Genomic DNA, 27,568 nt, shown 5'->3' with positions numbered 1-27,568 from the left:
GGGACCACCTGTCTCTATGCACCTTGGATGGATCTGATCCCATCCTCAGACCAGCTCCAGGTATGCCCCTGACCAATCAGAGCCGGCAATGCCAAGGTTCCCCATGATTGGTTCCCGGCAGGGCACAGTTGACTCAACCTTGGCCAATAAGGCATGTGCTCAGTCTCTGGGATTCTTAACAGGCAGGAGCGGAGCTTGGAGAGGCCCTGATGGGGAACCAGTGGGGCCACGGGGAGAGGTCAGGGGAGGCACAGGGTCAGGATGCTCGCAAGAACGCCTTTCCTATTAGAGCCTGCATAGTAATGTATCTTTAGTCTCTTTAAGCTGGAAAATCCCCTCAGTCTTTCTTTGCCTCTTATGACACTGATGAGTCTGAAGATCAGAGTCACACCTCATACAATGTTGATTGCTTTTTTGGTTCTGTTTTGTTTCATTTCTTTGCTTGTTTGTTTTTTATGCTGTCCCTCTAACGACATTCAGGATAAGCTATGATCTCTGGAATACCACCTAAGTGATGCCCTGTCCTTATCAGAACATCACATCTAGATGCACCCTAGGTCTGTCTGCCATTGTTGGTGATACGAATTTTGCTCCACTCAGCTGAGATGCTTGTCCCTTTTCTCCACGGAATACTTTTGATTTTTGTTTTCCCCATGCAACTAACTAATGAGATATCAGTGGGGCGACACTGTAGATGAACCAAGTAATCTAGAAAGAGAGAGCATTCTGATTGGTTCATTTCGGGTCCTGTGCTCACCAATGAACAAATCATCAGCTTAGGAGATGAGAACCCTAAATCTCTCAGCCTGGGCCACATGCCCGTGGGCAGTAGAAGTTCCCTACCTTTCCCCAACCACAAGAACAGAAGTATGGGATGAGGCAGCTATTCTCAACCAAAGGCAGTTTATCCCCCAGGGGACACCTTCAGTGTCTGGAAAATTTTTCTTTGTCACAGCTAAAGGGATGGTGCTGCTGGCACCTGGTGGTAGAGGCCAGAGATGATGCTTAACATCTTGCAATGTACAGGATGCCCCCCCTGACTACAAAGAATGATCTGACCCCAAAATGTCATTACTGTGACACTAATGTTCTCTTCTTTCTTCTCTGTTCTCTTTCCTTCCAGCCAAGCGTTTGCTTCACCTATTACTTGGAACCGGATGACTCTGACTCTGATTCCCAATTTCCTCCTGAACCTTTGAAACCTGACCCAAATTGCACCTTCGTTCCTCTGCCTGTGTTAGAGTTTCGTGAAATCAAGGTGTGTGAATGTCCCCTGTGCTGTCTCAGCTTTGTCACTGCTTCCTAATACCTGAGCTCCCTCTGCTTCCTGCTCTTGACTCAGCACCCTGGAATCATGCATGCTGGGCTACTGTGATGTAAAGTCCCCAAATACAGCTGCTTAAATAAACCGAACTTGATGTCTCTCTCATAGCTGTGGTCTGTGTGTAAAACTCCCCCAGCCGGCGTATTGCATTCCCGTAGAGTTGGGCAGCCAAGTTCCTTTGACCTTGGTACTCTGTGCCATGTGGCTGGAGAGGGCTCACCCCCACATCCCATCCACATTGTGGCTTAGGGGAAGGGGAGGAGGATGAGGGAAGGGGAAGACACACTTTAGTCCTTCAGAGGACAACTCCTACAAGATGCCCAGATCACTTTTCCTCAAACCTCATTGGCCAGAGCATAGTCACATGACCACATCTAGCTACAAGAGATGCTGGAAAGTGCAGTCCTTAGCTGGGCAATCCTGTGTCACCTACTAGCTTCTATTATTACAGCAAAGGAGAATGGATATTGTGTCCACCACTGACCAGGTCTCTTATGTTAATTTAGCCCTGACACCAGGCTGTGATGAATACATGAGTGAATAAATGTACTCTTCAATTCTGTATCTCTCTCCCATTGACTAGGAGCTCCTCCATTTTTACACACATATTTAGAATGATGAACCTTCGAGCACTGACCATGTGGTAGGCACTGGGCTAATGTCTTTACACATTTTGATCCACTTAATTCTCACAACCATATGGCTGGTTCTGTTATTATCCATCTTTCCAAGAGAAGAGAACAAAGAGGCACAGAGAGTTCATGTCACTTGCTTCAGGTCACACAGATCATAAGTAGCCAAGCCGAGATTCACACCCAGGCAGGCTGGCTCCAGAGTCTCTGCCCTTAACCATCATGGTAATAACCTCACACATGTGGACACTGGGACTTTCCCAGATGGTCGCACAACTGTGAGTGGAAGAGCATCTTCCAACATTCATACCTTCCAAGATTCATAGCGTCCATTCACTTACCTCTTCAGATATTGCGTAAATACTCGGAATATGCATGTAGCACTTACGTTTAGACACAGTAATGCCACTTAACTGCAACAACAACAAAATCCACAGAAATTGTCGATTGAAGTAAAAATACACAATGTGAGAGCTGTGAGTTTCAGTTTATTTGGGAACTTACTGAGGACTATAGCCCAAGAAGCAGCCTGTCAGAGAGCTCTGAGGAACTGCTCCAAAAGGTAGGTAGGAGGTCAGTTTCTGTGTGATTTTAGAGAAGGGGTCCATGCAGTCAAGTACACACCTCATTACAAGGCTACTGTTGGTTGGGATGAACGGACATATCAGTTAATGTGTTTAGTGCTTTTCTAAGTATCGGAGAATCAAAGAATCTTGGGTCATATTATTTTCTCCTGAACATATCTAATGTCTGAGGTGTAACCAAGCCCAGGACTGGCCACTTGCTGCTCATAAGCTAATAGCTCAAGAGGCAAGTGTCAATAGAAAGGAAAGGTGCTTTAATCAGGAAAGCCGACAATCTGGGGAGATGGTGGACTCATGTCCAGGGACCAACTCCAAAGATTCTGCTCAGCCTTGACAGGTTTTAAAGGGAAAAATGGAGGAATCTCAGTGAATCATCGAGGCAGGAGGTTGGGCTCTGCATCATTCTCCATTGCATGCGGAACTGGCTGAGTCTCTCTTCAAATGTTATCTTGCCCGCATGATCTGCCGGCAGGATTGCTTAGGGGCGCTATTGGGGGTAGAGAGCCAGTCATACTTCTTTTTATCTAGGAAAAGAATCGACAGGTTAGACAAGGCATGATGTGCATTCAGGAGAGAATATAAGTCAGGAGTGGGTTTCAATTGCTTAGTGATCTCATTCCTCTGATTAGGTTCTTTTAAGGTTAGAGGGGAACAGAAATGGACAAACAGGAAAGGGCCAAGAAAGCTGCATTCAGAGGGACCTTTCTGCCACTTTCCCCAGAGCACAGAGTGCCTCACCCTGGTCTTCACCCTGAATTCCTTTCAGGGTGAACTGTAGGTGGTATGGAATGGTGGGCAGCATCCTTTAGTTGGCAAACTTCAGGAGCAAAGCCACAAGGGGTCGTGGAGGTGTCTCTGCTGAGGTTTCTGGGCTCCTCCAGATGCCTGGTGGACGCTGGTCCTCAGCTCACCTAGGCTGGCTTCTCTTGGGGCACTGGGGAGACCTGGCCCTGCTCCAAGTATCTTTCATCCTCCAGCAGGCTTGCCTGGTCACGTTCATCCTCATGGCAGGGGTAAAGATGCAAGAGAGAAACAAATACCAGTTTCACAAGTACTTTTCAAGCTTCTGCTTGAATCACATTTTGCCAGCATCCCTTTGGCCAAAGCAATTCCATGGCCAAGTGCAGATTCAGAAGAGGAGGGCACTAAACACTTAGGGGGCTGCAGGTTTGGACATGGGGGAGGGTGGAAAACTGGGGCCATGTTTGCAACCTACCACAAGGCAGGATTGTGATCATATCCCCAACCTGCATCGGCTCCCACCTGTTAGAACACAAGAGGATTCACCAGCCAGGCACCTGGGAGGGAAGCCAGGAATGTGAGAGAGCCTCCACCTGCCAGGTGGCCCTTCTCAAGCGTCAGAAAAGTCTCTGGGACGATATGTTATCAGTGTGAGGGATGAGGAAAGACTTCCTGCGTATGCCAAGTGTTCAGAGTCATCAGAGCATGCTTCCCAGATAGAAACCCTACAGGTGTCCTGAGTGTGGGAAAGCTTTCCCCGAAGACCCAACTCCTAATAATCACGGGAAATTCCACACGGCAGGGAAGCCGTGTGCATGCACCAAAGGTGGGGTCCTTCGGGCAGGTCTCCTCCCTGACGCACCACCAGAAAATTCATGTTGGAAAAGACTGTAAACTCTCCCAGTGTGAAAGCGCCTTTAGCTGGAATGCATGCAAAACCCCCCAGTGCAGGTAAAATGAGGGAACCTCTGTGGGTGGAATTTTCCTTCATTTCTCCTCAGAAGTTTTCTGGTAGAGCAGACGTTCTCATTTGGGGTGATACTCCACTGCCCCCTCCTGGAATTTCCCTGCAAGTTTGGGGATATTTCTGGTTGTCCAAAATTGGTGTTGCTACTAAGCTGTAATCGGTAGAGACCAATGATCCTCTAAACATGGTGCAATTCACCAGAAAACCCCCTGCACAGAGAATGTTCCGGCTCCAAATGTCAATGTCAATAGTATCATTACAGAGAATTGCATTTGAGAAGGAATTCAGGTATAATTTTCTTGCTCTCCAACACAGTAATCACTAACCAGCTGCATGAGACTACTTCAGTGTAAACGAATCAATCTTATATAACATTCAAAACAGAGTTTCTCAGCTGCTCCAGGAATGATTCAGTGGCCAAACATGGCCAGTGGCTACGGCACTGGGCAGTGCAGATACAGAAAATTTCCAAAGTCACAGAATGGTCTGTCTCAGGACTGCTTTAAATCTCGTAGGCTATCAGAATTATCACAAAGTGTAGCCCCCAGAAAGTGAGGATGTGGGCTTGGTGCTGTGAGAGACTGAAGAAGCACAGCCAGACAGAGCATCTTATCAATGGCTCTTGGAGACTCCTGGCTCCATGCACGGTCCTCTGGGCAGTTTGAGTCTCAGGGTGGTCAGTGCCCTGCCTGCAGGACACCCCCCTCTGCCTGGGGCAGATTAACCAGTCGGATACTGACAATGTTGGATAAATGCTAACATTTCCTGGGCACTTTGCACCTGTCAGTTATGGTGCTGAGCATAGAAGATCTTATGTAACCTTCACTGGAGTCCTATGAAATAGGAACTAATATGATCCCCAATTTGTAGGAGAGAAACCCGAGGCTTATGAGAGGTGTTTTTAAAGCTTGTTATTTCAAATTTTGCACATATATCAAGAATCTATTCTTATTTTTATATTACACTCTTTCAATTCACAGGATTCAAATTTTCATAAAATATATTTTTTAAAGTATATATGTTCGCATTTCTGTCCAAACAACACTTTTTACAGGAACTTCTTGGCTTTGTCTACTCCAGGTTCTGGCACAAAATATTCTCTAGGTCAGAGATGGGCAGACTCTGGTCATCCAGCCCACAGCCTGTTGTGTAAATAAGGGCTCTTGCCACAAGTACACCCATTCCTCACCTAACGTCTGGGCTACTTTCATGCAAAGTGGAGTAGCTGCTACACAGACCCGATGGCCCAGAATTCTAAAGTATTTGCCATGACATCCTTGACAAGACAGGTGACTGACCTTGCTTCGTATAGATGCCAAACTGAAATCAATACGGGTGGAGGTGTGAGAATGGTTAGAAAAAGGAGGGAAAATCGTGAACTATTGGGACTGTGATGCACAGTGTAAAAGATATTTTGTGTTTGAGTCCAGGGCACAGGCTGCATACATGTGTTCCTCCGTGTGTGGCGTGTGTTTGTTCATATTCGAAGAACAAGTTTAGAAATACTACGTACTCTTATTTCCTGCACAAGTAATTCTCAACCACTAAAAACCCTGCCCAGGGCGACCCTCTAAATTGCTTTCCCTAACGAACGAAGACGAAGAGGCCCCCGACCCTCCCCTCTATTAACGGAATCGCAGCAAACACGCTGACGCCTGTGCTGGTGTCAGAGACAGTTTTAACCACCTGACTTGTGTTTGCGGGCGGGGGTTGGGGGGTGTGCGTGTCGCTGAGCAGCTCAGCCCTGTTCATTCGCGCGAGTTTGTCCACCGCGTCTCCGGGCATCTCCGGAGCCAGCTCTGCGCGGGCGCCAAGGACAAGCACTGAGCAAGCCTGCCCGCTCCTGCCCAGCGGTCCAGCCAGAAGCCGGGTCCGGAGGTCAGTCCCGCGGCTGCAGCTCTGAAGGGTCTGTGCCATGCGGCGGGGGCGCAGCGCGGGGCGGGGGTCGGCGGGATGGCGCCGCGGGGTCTCCGCGGGGAGGGCGACGCTCCCAGGCAGGATGCGCGGGTGAATTCTGGGGAGTGGGGTGCAGGAGCTGCTGCCTAGGAGCCCCTGAGACCCGATGGTGCCCGCGGTGGGGCCCCTTGAGGAACCCGCGTTTCCCCTGAGGGCGGTCGGGATGCTCAGGTCCCCGTGAGCCGCGGGGCGACTCCAGGTCCGAGGATTTCTCTGGCCACTAACTGGAGAGGAGACTGGAGGGGACAGAGGAGGCTGGGGTGTCAGTAGTAGGGGTGGCGGGGACTCCGTCCAGGACAGGTGGAGGAGGAGCCCGGGTCCTGGTGCTGAGGTTTTAGGGGGCAGGACGGGCAGACGGGGGACTCTGTAGTTGGATGGAGGAGGCGGGAGGAACAGGTTTGCTCTGCACACCAGAGAAGCCGGTCGGGTATCGGGGGTCAGGTAACGTACTGGCCAAGTAGAAAATCGGAAAATGGTACTGCAGGGAGTCCAGAGGGTAGTTTGAGGGATGAGGAGCCGGGAGCCCCTCCGGTTGTGTTTGGGGGTTCGCTGAAACGCACAAGAGGTTTGCAGATGAGAAGGGCCTTTGGAAAACAGCTTTTGAGCCGCCAGCGCCTCTGTGCGCCTGCGTGCTGCGGGTGGGGGCAGGGAGCCTGTTGGGGGCGCGCATCTTTGAGGGGCAGCCTCGGGGGCATGGACCCTGGGTGAAACTGGGGATGGGCCCTGGGTGTCAGCCAGAGGGGAATTGTGTTGGAGAGGGTGATGTGTAATTTCATCTTCTGCGCCTGCAGTTGTGTGTGCCCCGAGAGTGTGTGTGTGTGTGTGTGTGTGTGTGTGTGTGTGTGTGCATATCCAGGACTGCCTGTGAGGAGGGTGTTCAGTACTAACTAGCAGGCCTGCCCACCTGAGTGGCGGGGGTCTCTGAGTTTCCCTGGAGTGTGTCTGCAGGTGTGCTTGTGTCGTCATGCCCTGGTTTCCCCAGTGCTCACCTGAAAATGTGTGTTTCCAACAATTGTGTGTGTGTCTATCTGGCCAGGTGTTCCCGCTCTTTGACGCACCTTGTATTTGCACGATTATGTGTGAGGGTCTGTGATGGGTCTCATGCTTCTTACAAAGGCTTAGGGGAAGAGGTGTTGACTCTAGCTTATCAGATAATATGTTCTGAGTATGTGTGTGTATTTAATCATATTTAATCTTCATGTTTAATAATTTATAGTCTTCCTTCATGGAGGGGAAAACTGACAGCACAAGAGGTTAAATAACCCCTGAATCAGGGCTTGCCAAGTAAAAAACAGGATAGTTTCTTAAATTTGAACTTTAGACAAATAATGAATTACCTTTGGGTATAAGCATGTCCCAAATATTTCATGGGTCTTGGCTATACTTAAACATAATTTAGAAAACTAAATAAAAAATGATTTTTATGTAGACATGACCCATGCAGTTTGAACATACTTATACTAAAACGTGTGTTGTGTATCTGAAATTCAAATCTCAGTTTGCTGTGTATTTCTTGTAATCTTGTTGTTGTTAAATCTGGCGAGCTTGATCCTTGAGATCTCTCGGCTAGTGACTGGAAGGCTGGAACCCCCCAGTGCACCCTCCAGACACACTGGCCCAAGTCCTGCCCAGGGTAAAGCTGGGGTGGAGGCGGGGTCCCAGGACCCCACAGCTGAGCCTGCTGCTAGGCACCCTTGCTGCAGTGCTGGCCACTTGCTCCCCAGGGGCTGTGGTGAGGGGTCTGTGGACCGCCCCCCTCGTCTTCACCGCAGTCCTGAGAGGCCATCCCTTGAGCATCCTGTACCAGAAGAGGCCCCCGAGGACAGGGAAGAGGGGTCCTGGTCTGAACCGTATGGTCAAGCTGCAGTGTAGCCTTAGGACCGGGCTGAAACACAGCACTGGGAATGCTGGCCATGCGTGTGCTTATTTAGTGCCTGCTGTATGTCAGACACCACAGGCCCTTCGGATATCCAGTTAACTGACATTCACTTTCAGGGGCCGAGCACTTCGTGTCATAATATTTCTTGTTTTTCTTAAAGCATCAGAAACCCCACACCCATGGCCTCTGCCCTTGCCCTTGCCAGGCACCATGGCAATCGCTCTCCCCACATCACACACTGGGCCTTGGACGAACACTAGAGGGAGGCATTGCCAACATTCCCCTTGGATGTTGGGGACCTGGAGACTTGGGGAGGGGATGGAGCTGCCTGAGTCCATCCAACATCTGAGAGCAGTGCTGGGGTTCACACCCGGGCCATCTGGGTCCCCAGCCCAGACACTAACTGCTCTGGTCCCCTGTCCATAGGGAGCACCTGTGGTGTCACGATGCTACCTCTCAGCACCATCGAGGGCCAGGAAACTGAGGAGGTGCAGACCAAGCCGCCAGAGAAAGGAGGTGAGACACACATGGGGTGGAAAACTGTGGGCAGGTGGCAGTGGGGAGGGTCTCCAGGGTAAGGCTGATGAGGAAGTGTTGACCCTGAAGATTGATCCCAACCCCAAATATCTCCCGCAGGCTCTTCCTGGGGAGGGGGTGCCTTGAAGGACACCCAGGATGGAACTCCCTGACATCACCTGATGTCAGTGCAACCTGTCACTGCCCTACTCAGAGCTTCAGGGATCTCCTGGGAGCTGAATGAATTTGGGCTCCTTTTTGTGGCCTGGACACCCCTGTTGTCTTACCCCAGCCCCTCCACCCACTGGCATTCCCTGTCTGTTCCCTGTGGACCTTTGGGCTGCAATTTAATGCATGTCTGCAGGCACTGCTGTGCAACCTCCAACAAATGTCCTAACTTCTCTGTGTTTTGGTTTTCTCTTCTCTAAAGTGGGATGATGAGAGTAGCCATCTCAGAGAGATATTATGAACAACCAAATAAGCTATGATGTGTAAAATACTTAAATGCGTGCCTGGCACAAGGAAACTACTCCACACATATTAACTCTTGCCAGTGGTTTCATAATGAAGATTTTATTATTATTGAGTTTCTCAAGCCTCAGAGGGCAAGATGGCCTCATGCCTCTTTCCTCCTCCCTCAGTCCTGCTTTCTGAGAACCCTGATGATCCACCAAAGAAGCCCATCAGAATGAAGGGAACAATGTTATTCAGAGTCCTGCCGTTCTGTCCTGTGGTAAGCCTGTTTCTTTCCTCCCTTTGACCAGACTCCTGAGTTCTGAGAGATCCGGAACTTCCTTTGCCCAGCAGAGACACTTGGGTGTCTGTGTGCCCCTTGTCCCTCCCTCATCCCAGTTGTGGCCCCATCCTGTGGGGGACAGTTTTCCTTGAAGATGCTGCCTGCTTTCCTGCCTTCTTTTCTTTACTAATTCCTGACTCTGCTCCAATGTCACCTCCTCCATGAAGCCTCCCTTGCTCACTTTTGCCCCATTTCTCTCTAACCCCTGCCTTCCTGAATTTTTTTCAGAGTAATCATTGCTACCTGAGAGCATACCTGTATCTGTGTGTTCATCATCTGTGTTCCCTACTTGAGTGGTTCTTGGGGAGCAGCAACCTGCTCTGTTGTTCAATGGCATATCCCTCTGCCTAGAACAGATGTAACCAGCGTTAGGCACTGTATACACATGGGCTGATTAAGTGAGGAAATGAGTTACGTAAGGGTCCCTCCTGCGTAGGCAGCTGTGGCTTTGTCCACCTGGACACCATTCCTCCTTCTCCTACTAACACCCTTGATTTTTCTTGGGGGACCACCTGTCTCCATGCCCTTCGGATGGATCTGATCCCATCCTCAGACCAGCTCCAGGTATGCCCCTGACCAATCAGAGCCGGCAATGCCAAGGTCCCCCATGATTGTTCCAGGCTGGGCACGCGGCTCACCGTGGCCAATGAGGCGTCTGCTCTGCCTCTGGGATTCTTAACAGGTGGGAGGGGAGTTTGGAGCGGCCCTGTTGGGGAACCATGGGTGCCACGGGGAGAGGTCAGGGGAGGCACAGGGTGAGGATGCTCGCAAGAACACGTTTCCTATTAGTGCCTGCAGCAGTCCCAGGGAGGACTCTCTAGAAATGTTATTAGAAAAGAATGTAAGAGTCACAGATTTTGCAAAGCAGTACAAAGATCATCCAGATTCACCAATTGTTAATATTTTTCTGTTGGTATGTTTTCTCTTGTAAATATAATATGTATATTATATGTATATAATATGTATGTTATATATATGTGTATATATTCCTCAGTGTGTATCACCTTAGAAATAGAATATTCTCTTATATAGTGTGGTTTTGAAGACCAGAGTCACACTCTGCCACATACTAATGTTTTTTGCTGTTGTCGTATGTTGTTGTTTTTTACCTTTTCCCCCAATGAGATTCAGGGTAGCTATGATCTCTGGAATACCATCTAATTGATGCCGTGTCTTGCATTTGAGCAGGAATTCAGGTATAATTTTCTTCCCACCAGCACAGTAACCACTAACTGTATGAGGCTACTTCAATATCAATGAATCAATCTTAAAAAAAATTCAAAACACGGTTTCTCGGCCGCTCAGGTTTCAGTGGCCAGATGTGGCCAGTAGCTACCGTACTGGACATTGCAGATACAGAACATTGCCATGGTCACAGAAGGTTCTGTCTCAGGACTGGGTTAAATATCTTATATTATCAGAATTATCACACAGTGTAGCCACCAGAAAGTGAGGATATGGGCTTGGTGAGAGCTTTCTTATTTTAAGGTTGTTATTTCAAATTTTGTACGTAATCAAGACTCAATGGCTGTTTTTATATTATACTCTTTTCATTCTCAGGATCCATATCTTCATAAAGTATTTCTTTTTTAAAAGAAAAACAACAAAGTGTATCTATTCACGTTTCTGCCCAAACTGCCCTTTTACCAGAGAGCAGCTTGGCTTCATCTACTGCAGGAGCTGGCACAGAAAATTCTCTAGGTCAGGAGTGGGCAGACTCTGGCCATCCAGCCACAGCCTGTAGTGTAAATAAGGGCTCATTAGCACAGCCACGTCCATCCTCAGGTAGGGTCTGGGCTGCTTTCCTGCAAAGTCCAGTAGCTGTGACACAGACCTGATGGTGCACAAAGGCTAAACGATTTGCCATGACATCCTTGACAACAAAGGTGACTGGTCTTGCTTTGAATAGATGCCAGACTGAAGTCAATACGGGTGAAAGTGTGAGAAAAGTTAGAAGAAGGGGGAAAACAAACTGCTGTGACTGTGATGCACAGTGTAAAAGATATTTTGTGTCTGGGTCCAGCACACATGTGCTTCTATGTGTGTGGCATGTGTTTCTTCATATTCCAGTAAGAAGTTTAAGAAACACTACTTACCCTTATTACCTGAACAACTGATTCTCTTCCACCTAAAACGTGCCATTGGCGACATTTTATATTCGTTTCTCTAACCAATGAGGATGAGGAGGTCCCCGACCTCCCCCAATAGTGAAATTGAAGGGAACACTCAGATACCTGTGCTGGTGTCAGAGACTGTTTTAACCACCTGACTAGTGTTGGTGGTCAGGGGGGTTGAGGGGGTGTGCGTGACGCTGAGCGACTCAGCTCTGTACATTCCTCGGAGTTTGTCCACAGATTCCCTGGACATCTTCGGAGCCAGCGCTGCGCGGGCGCCAAGGACAAGCCCTGAGCAAGCCTGCCCGCTCCAGCCCAGCGGCCCAGACAGAACCCGGGTCCGGAGGTCAGTCCCGCGGCTGCAGCTCTGAAGGGTCTGCGCCATCCGGGCGGGGGCGCAGCGCGGGGCGGCGGGATGGCGCCGCGGGGTCTCCGCGGGGAGGGCGGCGTTCCCAGGCAGGATGCGCGGGTGCGTTCGCGGCAATGGGGTGCAGGAGCTGCTTCCTAGGAGCCCCTGAGACCTGATGGTGCCCGCGGTGGGGCCCCTTGAGGAACCCGCGTCTCGCCTGAGGGCGGCCAGGATGCTCAGACCCTTCTGAGCCGCAGGGCGACTCCAGGTCCGAGGATTTCTCTGGCCGCTGGGAGGAGGGAAGAGTGGAAGCGACAGAGGAGTTTGGGGTGTCAGTAGTAGGGGTGGCGGGGACTCCGTCCAGGACAGGTGGAGGAGGAGCCCGGGTCCTGGTCCTGAGGTTTTAGGGGGTAGAACGGGCAGACGGGGGACTCTAGTTGGATGGAGGAGGCGGGAGGAATAGGTTTGCTCTGCACACCACAGAGGTCAGTCAGGTAACGAATTCGCTTAATGGAACATAGGAAAATGATTTGCGGGAGAGTCCAGAAGGTAGTTTGGGGGGTCGGGAGGGGCAGGGAGTCCCTGCAGATGGGTTGGGGGTTCACTAAGGACGCATAAGAAGGTTAGCAGATGAAAAGGGCACTTGGAAAACAGGTTTTGAGCCTCCAGTGCTTCTGTGTGCCTGCGTGCTGCGGGTGGGGGCGGGGGGTGTGCTGGGGCGATTATCTTAGAGTAGCGGCCTCTGCGGATGGGCCCTGGGTGAGAATGAGCGTGGGCCCTGGGTGTAGGCAGAGGGAAATTATGTTGGAGAGGCTGATGTGTAATTTCAGCCTGTGCGTCTGCGTTTGTGGGTGGCTAGAGGGTGTGTGTGTGTGTGTGTGTGTGTGTGTGCGCGCGCGCGCGTACGTCCAGGACTTTGTGTGAGGAGGGCGTTCAGTACTAACTAGCAGGCCTGCCCACCTGAGTGGTGGGGGTCTCAGAGTTTCCCTGGAGTGTGTCTGCAGGTGTGCTTGTGTCGTCATGCCCTGGTTTCATCAGCGTTCATTTGAAAATGTGTGTTTCCAACAATTGTGTGTGTGTCTGGCTGGCTGGGTGTTCCCACAAATTGATGCCTCTTGTATTTGCATGATTAAGAGTGAGAGTCTGTGATTGCATCTTACACTTCTTAAAAAGGTTTACAGGAAGAGGTGTTGACTCTGATTTTCCAGATAGCGTGTTGTCAGTGTGTCTGTATGTGTGTGTATTTAATCATATTTCATCCTCATGTTCAATAATTAATTTTACTCATTTTTCTGGAGAGGAAAGCTGACAGCACAAGAGGTTAAAGAACCTCTGAAATGGGGCTTGCCAGGTAAAATACAGGATGCTTACTTAAATTTGAATTTCAGACAAATAATGAATTACCTTTGGGTATAATTATGTCCCAAATATTTCATGGGACTTGGGTATTCGTAAACATAACTTCGTATATCAAATAAGTGATTTTTATGTAGACATTTACCATGTGGTGATTGGGACCTATCATGCTAAAATATGATTTGCCTATCTCAAATTCAAATCTCAGTTTGCTGTGTATTTGTTGTAATATTGTTGTTAACTCTGGCAAACTTGATCCTTGAGATCTCTCAGCTAGTGACAGGCAGGTTGGAATCCCCACAGTGCACCCTCCATACAAACTGGCTGAAGTTCTGCCCAGGGTAAAGCTGGGGTGGAGGCGGGGTCCCAGGACCCCACAGCTGAGCCTGCTGCTAGGCACCCTTGCTGCAGTGCTGGCCTCTCCCCAGGGGCTGTGGTGAGGGGTCTGTGGACCGCCCCCCTCGTCTTCACAGCAGTCCTGAGAGGCAGTCACTTGAGCATCCTGTACCAGAAGAGGCCCCCGAGGACAGGGAAGAGGGGTCCTGGTCTGAACCATTTGGTCAAGTTGCCTTATAGCCTTAGGACACAGCTGAAATACAGCACTGGGAATGCTGACCATGAGGTGCACTTATTGAGTGCCTGCTGTACGCCAGACTCCAGAGGCCCTTTTGATACCCAGTTAACCGACCTTCACCCATGATTCCCAGCACTCTGTGTCATAATATTTCTTCTTTTCCTTAAAGGGGCACCATGGCCATCGCTCGCCCCACATCACACACTGGGCCTTGGAAGCCACTCTAGGAGGGAGGCATTGCCAACACTTCCCCTTGGATGTTGGGGACCTGGAGATTGGGGGGGGGGATGGAGCTGTCTGAGTCCATCCAACACCTGAGAGCAGTGCTGGGGTTCACACCCGGGCCATCTGGGTCCCCAGCCCAGGCACTGACCACTGTGGTCTCCTGTCCATAGGGGGCACCTGTGGTGTCACGATGCTACCTCTCAGCACCGTCGAGGGCCAGGAAACGGAGGCGGTGCAGACCAAGCCGCCGGAGAAAGGAGGTGAGACACACATGGGGTGGAAACCTGTGGGCAAGTGGGAGTGGGGAGAGCCTCCAGGGTAAGGCTGATGAGGAAAGGTTGACCCTGAAGACTGATCCCAACTTCAGATATCTCCTAGTTGCTCTTCCTGGGAAGGGAGGGCCCTGAGCGGCACCCAGGATGGAACCTCCCTGACATCCCCTCGTCAGTGGGTCCTGTCTCTCCCCTGCTCAGAGTCTTCAGGGGTGTCTCTCGGGAGGTGGAATCAATCTGGGCTCCATTTTGTGACCCGGATACCTGCCTGGACTGGCCCTGCATCCAGTTGCCAGGTCAGGAATTGCAGGGTCAGGTCATTCAGGTGGAATATGAAGGAGGCTTGACCCAAAGAGTCGGCAGGAGTGGGGTGATTCCTGTGAAGCCTGTGGATCCTGCTGGTGGCTTGGACACATGAGTGAGGGCTGTTGGTTTTGCTGGGATGCTTCCTTTCTGAAACGTCTTACTTTGCAATAATTTTATATTCACAAGAAGTTGCCATAATAGCACATAGAAGTTCCATGGACACTTCATCCCATTTCCCCCAGTATCTTTATTTTATATGATGATACTACAACATCAAAACTAGCCCATGGATATTGGCACAATCCGTGTGTGTTTCTACTTGTGTTTCATCACATCTATAGCTGTGTGTAACCATCATACAAAACAAGATACAGGCCACATTTTTTTTTTTTTTTTTTTGCGGTACGTGGGCCTCTCACTGTTGTGGCCTCTCCCGTTGCGGAGCACAGGCTCCGGACGCGCAGGCTCAGCGGCCATGGCTCACGGACCCAGCCGCTCTGCGGCATGTGGGATCTTCCCGGACCAGGGCACGAACCAGTGTCCCCTGCATCGGCAGGCGGACTCTCAACTACTGCGCCACCAGGGAAGCCCAATACAGGCCACTTTTTTAGCTACCTACTCCCTTACCAGAGGTAGCTACTTTCCAGCTTCTTGTCCAATCTTCCAGAATGTTCTATGCTCACTCATACAGACAAGGCTGTGTATCTGTTACTATGCATTTATGTCTGATGCACTGTGTGTACTCTATATGCCACTGCCGGTTCCTCTTTTGTCTTCTTTCATTTAATTCTGATCTGACACTTGGTATCTTCCAGTCCCAGTCCCAGTGCTTTCCAAGCACCCAATCACTCATGCTTCACAACTCTGTGAGGTAAGGACAGTGATTGCCCCCTTTTGCAGATGGGAAATCTGAGGGGTGACAGGGATGAATGATTAGCTCATGCTGGGATTTGAAGCGTTTGGCCTCGGGGTCTTTGACCTTAAGCCCTGTGTCCCCTGTCCATCTTGGGGACTCTTCTCCACAAGATGACGACTTTGTGTTCCAGCTGCCTGGCATTCCATGGTCTGTCTGTCCTGTGTTCTAATTTATTTAACCTGGTTCGTACAGGTGGCCATTTGGGTTATTCCCAATCTTTGAGGAAGACAATAAATGCAAGTAGAGGTAGGATTATAGTTGGGCCATATGGCGCACGGAGGAGTATAACCATGATAATGTGTTTAAAAATTGAAATGGAAGCATCAAAGGGGTGTGCATTTGTAATTTTGACGGGTTGACTGAATGGTTCTCCATAGAGAGGCCGATTTCCATTCCCAGCAGGAGAGTAGGAGTTTCTAAGAAAATATCTGGATTTGTTGGTAGCTTTAAAATATCAGGGGATTTCACTCTAAATCAAGACATCTGTCTTCTGTGGGGAAACTAGACAATTTTCTGGAGGGGCATCCCCACAGGCAGCTGCATATCAGCTGTCCCTTCCTCCTGGACACGGGCTCCCCAAGGTGCTACCATCTCCAGAGACCCTGTTGTCTCACCTCAGCCCCTTCACTCACTGACATTCCCTCTCTGTTCCCTGTGGGCCTTCGGGATGCAATTGAATGCATGTCTGCAGGCGCTGCTGTGCAACCTCCAGCAAGTGTCCTAACCTCTGTGCCTTGGTTTCCTCATCTCTAAAGCTGGATGATGATAGTAGCCATCTCAATTTAGCTATGATGTGTAAAATGCTTAACTGCGTGCCTGGCACATAGCAAGTACTCAACACATGTTAGTTCTTGTCAATGGTTTCATGATGAAGATCTTATTATTATTGAGTTCTCAAGCCTCAGAGGGCAAGGGGTCCTCATGCCTCTTTCCTCCTCTCTCAGCCCTGCTTCCTGAGAACCCTGGTGAGCCGCGGAAGAAGTCCACTGGAATGAAGGGAAGACTGTCATTCAGAGTCCTGCCAATCTGTCCCATGGTAAGCCTGTTTGTTTCCTCCCTTTGACCAGAGGCTCCTGGGTTCTGAGAGGTCAAGTACTTCCACGACCCTCTCTGCTCAGCAGAGACCCTTGGGTGGCCAGGTGCCCCTTGTCCCCCCCAAGGATGTGGCCCCATCTGTAAGGGATGGTTTTCCTTGAAGATGCTGCCCTCTTTCCTGCTTCCTTCTCTTTCCTAATTCCTGCCTCTGCTCCAATGTCACCTCCTCCATGAAGCCTCCCTTGCTCACTTTTGCCCCACCCCCCTGCCTTGCTGAATATTTGTCAGATAATTATTGCTACCCGAAAGCATACCTTGTATTTGTTTGTTCATTCTGAAGGGGTAGGAACCTGTTCTGTTGTTCAATGACATATCCCCCCTGGCTAGAACAGATGTAACCAGTGGTAGGCACTGTACACATGTGGGCTGATTAAATGAAGGAATGAATTAGGGAACGGTCCCTGCTGAGGCAGGCAGCTGTGGCTTTGTCCACCTGGATACCATTCCTCGTTCTTTTGTTAAAACACTTGATTTTTGGGAGGACCATCTGCCTCCATGAACTTTGGATGTGTCTGATCCCATCCTCAGACCAGCTCCAGCTATGCCCCTGACCAATCAGAGCCGGCAATGCCAGGGTTCCCTGTGATTGGTTCCAGGCTGGGCACGTGACTCAACCTTAGCCAATGAGGAGTCTCCTCCATCTCTGGGATTCTTAACAGGTGGGAGGGGAGTTTGGAGGGCCCTGATGGGGAATCAGGGGGGCCGTGGGTAGAGGTCAGGTGAGACACAGGGGCAGGATGCTCGCAAGAACACCCTTCCTGTTAGTGCCTGCAACAGTCCCAGGGAGGACTTTTGAAGAGGTTTTCTTATTAGGGAATAGTGTGAGAATCAAAGACTTTATGAAAACAGTACAAAGGTCATCCAAATCCACCGATTGTTAACACATTTTCTATTTGCATGTTTTCTCTAATATGAATATATATAATACATGATGTTGATGGTGCTCAACATCCTGCAATGTACAGGATGCCCCCCTTCCCCGAAAGAATGATCTGACCCCAAAATGTCATTAGTGTGACACTAACGTTCTGTTCTTTCTTCTCTGTTCTCTTTCCTTCCAGCCAAGTGTTTGCTTCACCTATTACTTGGAACAGGATGACCCTGACTCTGATTCCCAATTTCCTCCTGAACCTTTGAAAACGGACCCAAATTGCACCTTCGTTCCTCTGCCTGTGTTAGAGTTTCATGAAATCAAGGTGTGTGAATGTCCCCTGTGCTGTCTCAGCTTTGTCACTGCTTCCTAATACCTGAGCTCCCTCTGCTTCCTGCTCTTGACTCAGCACCCTGGAATCATGCATGCTGGGCTACTGTGATGTAAAGTCCCCAAATACAGCTGCTTAAATAAACCGAACTTGATGTCTCTCTCATGATTGTGGTCTGTGTGTAAAACTCCCCCAGCCGGCGTATTGCATTCCCGTAGAGTTGGGCAGCCAAGTTCCTTTGACCTTGGTGCTCTGTGCCACGTGGCTGGAGAGGGCTCACCCCCCCATATCCCGTCCACATTGTGGCTCAGGGGAAGGGGAGGAGGATGAGGGAAGGGGAAGACACACTTTAGTCCTTCAGAGGACAACTCCTACAAGATGCCCAGATCACTTTTCCTCAAACCTCATTGGCCAGAACATAGTCACATGACCAATCTAGCTGCAAGAGATGCTGGGAAGTACAGTCCTTAGCTGGGCAATCCTGTGTCACCTACTAGCTTCTATTATTACAGCAAAGGAGGATGAATATTGTGTCCACCGCTGACCAGGTCTCTTATGTTAATTTAGCCCCGGCACCAGGCTGTGATGAATACATGAGTGAATAAATGTACTCTTCAATTCTGTATCTCTCTCCCATTGACTAGGAGCTCCTCCATTTTTACACAAATATTTAGAATGATGAACCTTCGAGCACTGACCATGTGGTAGGCACTGAGCTAATGTCTTTACACATTTTGATCCACTTAATTCTCACAACCATATGGCTGGTTCTGTTATTATCCATCTTTCCAAGAGAAGAGAACAGAGGCACAGAGAGTTCATGTCACTTGCTTCAGGTCACACAGATCATAAGTAGCCAAGCCATGATTCAAACCCAGGCAGGCTGGCTCCAGAGTCTCTGCCAACAACCACAAAGTCAAAGCTGTTGACTGAAGTAAAAATACACAACATGAGAGGGGTGAAGTTCAATTTTACTTGGGGACTTACTGCGGATTAGAACCAGGAGATAGCCTCTCAGAGAGCTCTGAGGAACGGTTCCAAAAGGTAGGTAGGAGGTCAGTTTCTGTGTGATTTTGGAGAAGGGGTCCATGCAGTTAAGCACACATCTCAGCACAAGGTTCCTGTTGGTCATGAAGAACAGACATCTCAGTCAATGATTTTAGTGCTTTTCTAAATATGGGAAGATGCAAGAGTCTTGGTTCATAATATTTTCTCCTGAAAATATCTAATTATCTGAGGGCCATTTCCTCCACTTTTCCCAGAGCATAGAATGCCTCACCCGGATCTTCACTCTGAATTCCTTTCAGGGTGAACTGTAGGTAGGACTGGAGAGTGGGGAGCATCCTTTAGTTGGTAAATTTTAGAAGCAACAGCCACAAGGGGTCGTGGAGGTGGCTCTGCTGAGGTTTCTGGGCTCCTCCAGATACCTGGTGGACGCTGGTCCTCAGCTCACCTAGGCTGGCTTCTCTTGGGGGACTGGGGAGACCTGGCCCTGCTCTAGGTAACTTTCATCCTCCAGCAGGCTTGCCTAGGCATGTTCATCCCCACGCAGTGTTCAGGGCACAAGATAGAAACCAATAACAGTTTCTCAAGCACTTCAAACTTCTCTTTAAGTCACATTTTGCCAGGATCCCATTGGCCAAAGCAATTTTCATAGCCAAGCACAGATTCAGAACAGGAGGGCACTGCCCACTTAAATGTCAAATGGTATGGACATGGGGCAGGGTGGAAAACTCTGGCCATTTTTGCAATCTACCACAATGCAATTCTGAACACATTCCCAACTTCCAGTGGATTTCCATGTCCTCTCCTGGGCCGCGTGGGGGACCAGTCCCTCGGTGAACAAGGATGCTGTCTGGAGGTACAGGAACCAGTGATCTTCAAGGACGTGGCCATGTCCTTCACCCAGGTCCTGCTGGAGCTGGTTCAGAAGGACCTGTACAAGGACACGTTATTGACAACTGTGGGAATCTGAGCTCCCTGTGTAAGGACGGCCTCCCCCAGTTCAGACAGGGCTCACCAGAGCTTGGTGGTCTGGTGATTCCAAAAGGCTATCAAGTTTCCAGAAGACACGGATGAGCTCCAGCCCCGGACTGGCCTCTAGCACTGGGATTTTGATGGTGTTGGCTCTGCTCCTGGTCTCAAGACAGCTTCCAGGAGCCCCAGGAGCACCAGTGCTCTAATTCACTTGCAACAGGAATGGTAGACTATTTTGGTGCTTGTATTCCCCCCAGGAGTCTGACCTGATCTGATTGGACCTGGCTTCATCACATGACCACAGCTAACCAATTACAGTGGCCAGAGAGATAAGGTATGAGCTGATTGGCTGATGTACGCAATGGGGTGGGCTCTGCTGCCTGGGAACTACTTGGATCTCCATCCTTAGAGATTTGAGCTGGTGGGGTGGAAGGTGTGGGTAGGTCAAGGTGGATGTGGAGGCTGGGGAGGGAGTTTCCCCACGTTCTCTCTGGAGGTCCTTTTTTTATCACACTGTTGGTCTTTCTATGCAAACATTTGGTCTGGGTTGCATGCTGGGAGGCATCTCACTCTTCTTTCCTTCTTTGGAGCCGGGCATCAGGTTTTCAAACCAAAGTTGACCACCAGGTTGGAGCAAGGAGATGATCCTGGTGTCAGGGAGAGAGATGTCCCTGGAGCCCCCCAGCGAGGTGATGAGGAATCAACGTGAGCAGGAGAGATAGCACTGCAATCTCCATGGGAAATCCTCCCTATACGCCCCTGGGGAGGTGGGACTAGTCTGCAGGACAAGTTTCCTTCCAGGATGGCTTTTCCATTCCTCCAGCCCGAGAGATCCTTCCACTCTCATGTTCTCATCCCCACCCTTCTTCCTTGTCCTGCATCCTCTGTATCAGACTCCTTGGGTGGCAGGTGACAGAAACCCTGACTCAGGGCCTTGGCACTGGCTGTTTCCTCCATCTGCAGGGCCCCTCCTCCAGGGTTTCTCTGCTGCTGCTTCAGCCAGCACCTTTTCATTTTCCTCCTTGTACGCATGTAGTGGGGCCTTCATAGTTTACAAGATATTTATGGCAGTTCTTTTGTGCTGGCTGGTTTTAAGATTATCACCAGTTTGCAGCCCTCTGTTACTTAGGAAGGCATCCACCCATTTCTGAGTAGTAAAATTATCACCTATCAGCTTCTTCGCCTCAAGAATATAGGAGAACATACAGAGAGTTTTCTCATTCAGATAATACAGACATTTCATAAGAATCCCAAATAGTAACAAGGTGTCTTCATTATAAAAACAAACAAACAAACAACCTCTTTCTCACTCCAGCTTCTACTTCTGAAGTTCTAATTTTGTTGATATTTATAACCTATCCAGCTTGAGATATTTCAATAAATTAAAGTTTTGTTTTCCAAAACCAGATTCCAGTGGTACAAGTACACATCCATCAGAATGACTAGAGGAAAAATATGAGAGTTGGTGAGGCTGTGAAACCCCTGGAACTCTCATGCATTGTTGTGGAAGGGTGAATTGGTGCAGCTCTTCAGAAGAGAAAACTAGTGGCTGTCGTCTAGGAGAATTGCACCTATACATGCTCTGATCCGAATAACTCCACAGTGTGGCTGGGGGTCACTGTGTGTCTGATGATTCTGCAGCCCCCTACCCCGCCCCCCTCCCCGTGACCCGGGCATCCAGGCTGTTGTGTCTCTGCTGCTCAGAAGCATAACCTGCGGCTCTTCCCTGTCAACTCGCACTTCCCTTCTCCTGGAAGACCTGGTCCAGGACTGGGTCCAGGTGGGGAGGGGGAGAGGCGCTGTGGGGAGGATGGCTGTTTGAGGCCCAGCTGGAATGCCCAGAAACAGAGACAGTGAGGCAGGAACGCTGGGGTCAAAGAGGAGGTGCAGGACCAGGATTTCCAAACCCTAGTAACGATAAGTTGTAGCCAGCATGACAACTTTGTATACTTTGTTTCAGGCACTGTTTCAGTCACTCGACCTGAGTATCTATGTGGGCAGGGGAGGGGCAGTGGTCGTGAGGGGCTCCTTTCGCGCCTTTGTCCTGCGCGGTCCCCGGGCACGTTTTCTGGACCCTCTGCAGGATGCCTGGGACCAGCACTGAGCTAGCCCGCCCCGCCCCTGTTCCCCGGGAAGCCCGCGCCAAGTCACAACCCGTTCGGGAGGTCAGTCCTGCCGCTGCAGCTCTGAAGGGTCTGCGTGTGCTCGGGGCTGGAGGGCTGATGGGGGTCGGGGCGGCAGTGGGATTGCGCTGAGGGGCTGCAGAGGGAAGGGGAGGGGGCTCTCGGGGAGGGGGCTCCCTGAGAGCGCGCGCCAAGTGCGTTCAGGGTCTGGGGGTCTCAAGGGGCGCTGCCTAGGAACCTGGGACCCGTGTGGCGGGCGCGCCGGCTAGTCACGTTGAGGACCAGAGAGTCACCCCAGGACGGCCAGCAGCTCTTGGTGCAGTTGAGCGCACAGGCGACTCTGATTCCCGTGGATTCCTCCTGCCACCTAGAGGAGAGAAGACCGGAGGGACAAGACAGGACGCTGGGTCCAGCAGCGAGGGGACAACGGGGGCTCTGTCTTCCTGACTGGTGGGGAGCACGGGTCCAGGGGGTATGGGGACAGCGACAGGGACAGTGATGCAGGGAATCTGAAGCCCCGGAGAGGAGGTGAAGGAAGCCATCTCCTGATACTCACCCCCTAATAACAATAAAATTGTAGCCAACCCATAAATTGCCTGTGCAGGTCTCGTACACCATTTCTTTCAGTCACTTGACATGTGATGTGGTTCAGGATACCCTACGCCTAAATGTGGCACCTGGCATATTGAAGCTGAAGGGGTTTGAGAAAACAGCCAAAGCAGGAAATTCACTCTCACCTCTCCTTTCCCCTGCTTCCCTGAAACAGGTCATAAATCCCTCATGGGAGACGTGCCCTCCCTATACCAGGAGGAAAGGAGCATCCTTATCGCCAAAGAAAAAGGAACGCTTCCAAGAAGAATCCTAACACACAGGCCTTGCTAAGTTTCCACCAGGTTATTACACTTTCCTCCTATTCCTTAACCTCTTATAGTCTTCCACAACTGTCCACGCCCTATCAAACCTAGCATAAAATACTCAGGTCTGTTTCTTTGGGTCTTCATTTCCTTAGGAAGGCTCTTGTGTCATGTAAAAGTTATATTAAAACAACTTGTAGGCTTTTCTCCTGTTAATCGTCTTTGTTAGTTAACTTTCAGACCCACCCAGGGACCATAAGAGGGTAGAGGAAAAAACTTTCCTCCACTACGCATGTATTTAATCATATTTGATTCTTATATTTAATAAGTTACTGTCTTTTCATTCTGGAGGGACAAACTGAGGCTCAGAGAGTTTAAATGACCTCTGAGTTGTAGATTTCCAGATAAGGAGGGCACTTTTGGGGAATCCCCCCCACCAGGAGTTTGTGTGTTCCGACTTTGTGAGACTAGGCTTGACTCTGCAAGAGTCTGCACGTGTATACCTAAAAAGTCATCGCCAAATCTCAGGTCATAGGTTTTTCTCTTACGTTTTCTTCCAGGAGTTTTCAAGTTTTGGTTTTACATTTAGGTGTGTGATCCATTTTGAGTTAATTTTTGTGATGGGTATAAAGGTCTGTGTCAAGAAATATTAACCATTATGTCATCATCATCATCACTACCATGAACATCATTATGCATAAAATAATTATTGCACGTTTCAGTATGCTTTCCCCGCATATCTTGAGCCCCTGCCCGATAAATATTCTTTAGTTAAATACAAATGGCTCCTAAACACAGGAAAACATGTTCTACCTTGCTCATGAGAAAAGAAACATAAACTAGAACTGCCTTGAGTTTCTCAACATTGGTTTTGGAAAATTTGAAAAAGCATCATATAACACTCAGAATGCAGGTTTGCTCACACAGGCTGGTGGGGGTCTAAGCTGCAACAGTGTCTATGGAACGCAATTTAGAAATCTCTATCAAAATGACACACACATGTGCACTTTGCCTCAGCGATTCCACTCCAGGGGATTTATCTTCCTAGCAGATTTACACATCTCGGAATCACTGAAGGTCAAAGTTATGCACTGAATACTGGTAGCAAAGGGCTGAAAACAACTCAACCACCCAGTAGTCAGGAATGGGTTAAATAAATCAAGTCACAACTATACAGCAGAATCCAAACAGCTGTTCAGAAACAGTGGGCAAATTCTCTTTGTACTGATATGAAAAGCTCTCTGAGGTATACTGGTAAGTAAAAAAATGAAGGCACAGAATACTGTGCAAAGTCTCCCACCTTTTGTATAAAAAAGGGAGGAAATAAGACCATGAGTATTTTTGCAAACATAAAAATATATGTATTATTTTTGGACAAATATATAATTATACGTAATAGTGAATCTATGTATCATCATAATGATAGGTGTGTTATATATTACTTAAGTACACATTTTATGTTACAGTATATATCATATTGTACAAGTGTCATACATTGTATTATATCTTTACATTTTTAATTTATTTATAAGATATATATTATATTTATATATTTAAAATATTTTATATTTTAAAATATATTTATTTGTATTACAGATATATATGTACAGAATATATATTATAGTATAGATACATGTTTATAATATATATCAATGATAACCAGATGCATCTGTGTGTATAATGCACAAATACATATACATATAGATCTACTTATATATACATAAAGAAATTGTGGAAGGATGCTGAAAACGTTCATGCTTTCATAATTATTCAATATAATTATTCATAAATATTTAAATAATTGCACTGGTTACCTGGGTGTATGTGGTTTATGACATTAAAAAGTTGGTGGGTGAACACCACACACTAAAATAAACTCAAAATGGATTAAAGACCTAAATGTAAGGCCAGACACTATAAAACTCTTAGAGGAAAACATAGGCAGAACGCTCTATGCCATAAATCATAGCAAGATCCTTTTTGACCCGCCTCCTAGAGAAATGGAAATAAAAACAAAAATAAACAAATGGGACCTAATGAAACTTAAAAGCTTTTGCACAGCAAAGGAAACCATAAACAAGACCAAAAGACAACCCTCAGAATGGGAGAAAATATTTGCAAATGAAGCAACTGACAAAGGATTAATCTCCAAAATTTACAAGCAGCTCATGCAGCTCAATATCAAAAAAACAAACAACTCAATCCAAAAATGGGCAGAAGACCTAAACAGACATTTCTCCAAAAAAGATATACAGATTGCCAACAAACACATGAAAGCATGCTCAACATCACTAATTATTAGAGAAATGCAAATCAAAAACTACAATGAGGTATCACCTCACACCAGTCAGAATGGCCATCATGAAAAAATCTACAAACAATAAATGCTGGAGAGGGTGTGGAGAAAAGGGAACCCTCTTGCACTGTTGGTGGGAATGTAAATTGATACAGCCAGTATGGAGAACAGTATGGAGGTTCCTTAAAAAACTACAAATAGAACTACCATACGACCCAGCAATCCCACTACTGGGCATATACCCTGAGAAAACCATAATTCAAAGAGAGTCATGTACCACAATGTTCATTGAAGCTCTATTACAACAGCCAGGACATGGAAGCAACCTAAGTGTCCATCGACAGATGAATGGATAAAGAAGATGTGGCACATATATACAATGGAATATTACTAAGCCATAAAAAGAAACGAAATTGAGTTATTTGCAGTGAGGTGGATGGACCTAGGGTCTATCCTACAGAGTGAAGTAAGTTAGAAAGAGAAAAACAAATACTGTATGCTAACACATATATATGGAATCTAAAAAAAAAAAAAAAAAGGTTCTGAAGAACCTAGGGGCAGGACAGGAATAAAGACACAGACATAGAGAATGGACTTGAGGACACGGGGAGGGAGAAGGGTAAGCTGGGATGAAGTGAGAGAGTGGCACGGACTTATATACACTACCAAATGTAAAAGAGATAGCTAGTGGGAAGCAGCCACATAGTACAGGGAGATCAGCTCGGTGCTTTGTGACCACCTAGAGGGGTGGGATAGGGAGTGTGGGAGTGAGATGCAAGAGGGAGAGGATATGGGGATATATGTATATGCATAGCTGATTCACTATGTTATACAGCAGAAACTAACACACCATTGTAAAGCAATTATACTCCAATAAAGGTGTTAAAAAAATTGGTGGGTGGCACACACACACACACACACACACAAACGGTGAGCAGACTTTCCACTGCATACTGCTTATTTAATTAAAAAAAAATTTAAACCATGTGTTAACTATTGAAAAAATTACTAAAGCATTTACAGGAAGCAGGTCTTCCGTCCCCTCCAATCCAGCCTAGTTCTCGCGTGCCCCCAGCGGAGCCGGCCGGAAGCGGCCTGCGTTTCCCGCGCAGCCCTCCGGCCGCCCCACAAGGCGCACGCGCAGGCCGCACATAGCGCATGCGCCGCGGGTTTGGGCGCCAAGTCCGAGGTCGAGCGTTTCAGTCAGGCGGCGGCGACGGCGGCGTCGGGCTAGCAAGGTGAGCGCGCGCTGTCCCGGGTCGCACACTGCGGGAGGCACGTGGGGCCACGGAGCGGGCTCGCGGGCTGTGGAGGCGCGGGCCTACCTGAGGCGACGCTGGCGGGGCCGGGACCCTTCACTGGGAGGTCGACTGGAAAGGCGCTAAGTAGCGGCCCTGAGGGGAAGAGGCGGGAGGCCGCGCGGGCGGTGGTCGGCTCTGAGGAGGACGCGGCGGCCTCCCTGCCCCTCACGCCTCGGCCTCCTGCCAACGAGCTCCTCGGCCAGAAGGCTTTCAGGCCTGGACGGTCCGCCCGCCCCCACCCTTCCCCACCAAACACCCTCCTTTCCCCTTGAAGACCTTCGCCCACCCCTCCCCTTCGAGGGCCCCCCTTCCCCTCAGAACATCCTCCTTCCCCCTTGAGGACCCTCCCCCCGCCCTCCCCCCCAGAACCTCTCCTTCCCTCTTGAGGACCCCCACCCTCCCTTTCGAGTACCCCCCAGCCCTCCCCCTCCAGGACCCCTGCCCTCCTCCTCAAGGACCCAACCCTGGCCCTTCCCTTGCTAGAAGCACCCTCCCTCCCCTTGAGGATCCCCCCTCCTCCTCAAGGATTGCCCCACCCCCCTGCCCTCCTCAAGGACCACCCTCCCTTTTGAGGACCCCCCCCCAGTCACTTCCCCCCCCCCGTAGGCCCCCTCCACTCCGCATCCAGACCCCACGCCCCCTTAAGCCCCCACCTCTCCCCTCAAGGCCCAGCTCTCATACTTGGCCCTGCCTTTGTCCCGCCCCTCTGCCCTAACTCTCTCCCAGCTCCACCCCCTTTATCTACCTCAGCTCAACTCCTTCACTCTGCTCCCCCCTACCTCTGTCCCACCCTTCCTCTCTGTGTTTTTCCCCCTTGCTCTGGTTCCACCTCTCCTCTCCCAGTCCCTTACCTTCCCTCTACCTCAGCACTGTCCCCACTTCTGCTGCTCTACCTCAGTCCCACTCTGCGTCTGTCCGCTGTGCCTTGGCCCCTGCCCCTCCTTGCTGCTCCTCTCCCCCATCTCAGTCCCACCCCTCCTGTCTGTGTTCCTTCCCCTTGCCCCATGTCTCCTTCTCCCTCAGCCCTGTTCCACCTTCTCCTCCACTTCTGTCCCAACCCTCCTCTCCGTATCCTTCCCCTCTGTCCTGGCTCTGGACCCCTCTCTCTCCTCAGTCCCGCCTCTCTTTTCTGCTGCTCCTTTACCTGAGTCCTGCCCCTTCTTTCTGTGTGCCTAGCCCGTGCCCCGGCACACCCCTCCTTTCCCAGACTGGC

The 27,568-nt window shown here is 49.4% G+C and overlaps 1 protein-coding gene across 1 annotated transcript in view; it reads left to right on the top strand.

The window, feature by feature from the left end:
• LOC307178499 (uncharacterized protein) overlaps nt 1-26,288 on the top strand; it is a gene marked incomplete at both ends in the record, with an annotated part of 35,284 nt that extends 8,996 nt beyond the window's left edge. The window contains 4 exons of the mRNA XM_079906691.1: nt 1,124-1,247; nt 8,510-8,599; nt 14,184-14,273; nt 26,167-26,288. Coding sequence (XP_079762817.1) covers nt 1,124-1,247; nt 8,510-8,599; nt 14,184-14,273; nt 26,167-26,288 — 426 coding nt within the window. The remainder of the gene's footprint in view (nt 1-1,123; nt 1,248-8,509; nt 8,600-14,183; nt 14,274-26,166) is intronic.
• Between the last annotated feature and the right edge of the window lie 1,280 nt (nt 26,289-27,568).

Source organism: Stenella coeruleoalba, assembly GCF_951394435.1.
Source record: "Stenella coeruleoalba genome assembly, chromosome: 20".
Taxonomy (NCBI): Eukaryota; Metazoa; Chordata; class Mammalia; order Artiodactyla; family Delphinidae; genus Stenella; species Stenella coeruleoalba.
Note: the sequence above shows the minus strand (reverse complement) of the source record. Positions and strands in the feature narration are given on the sequence as shown.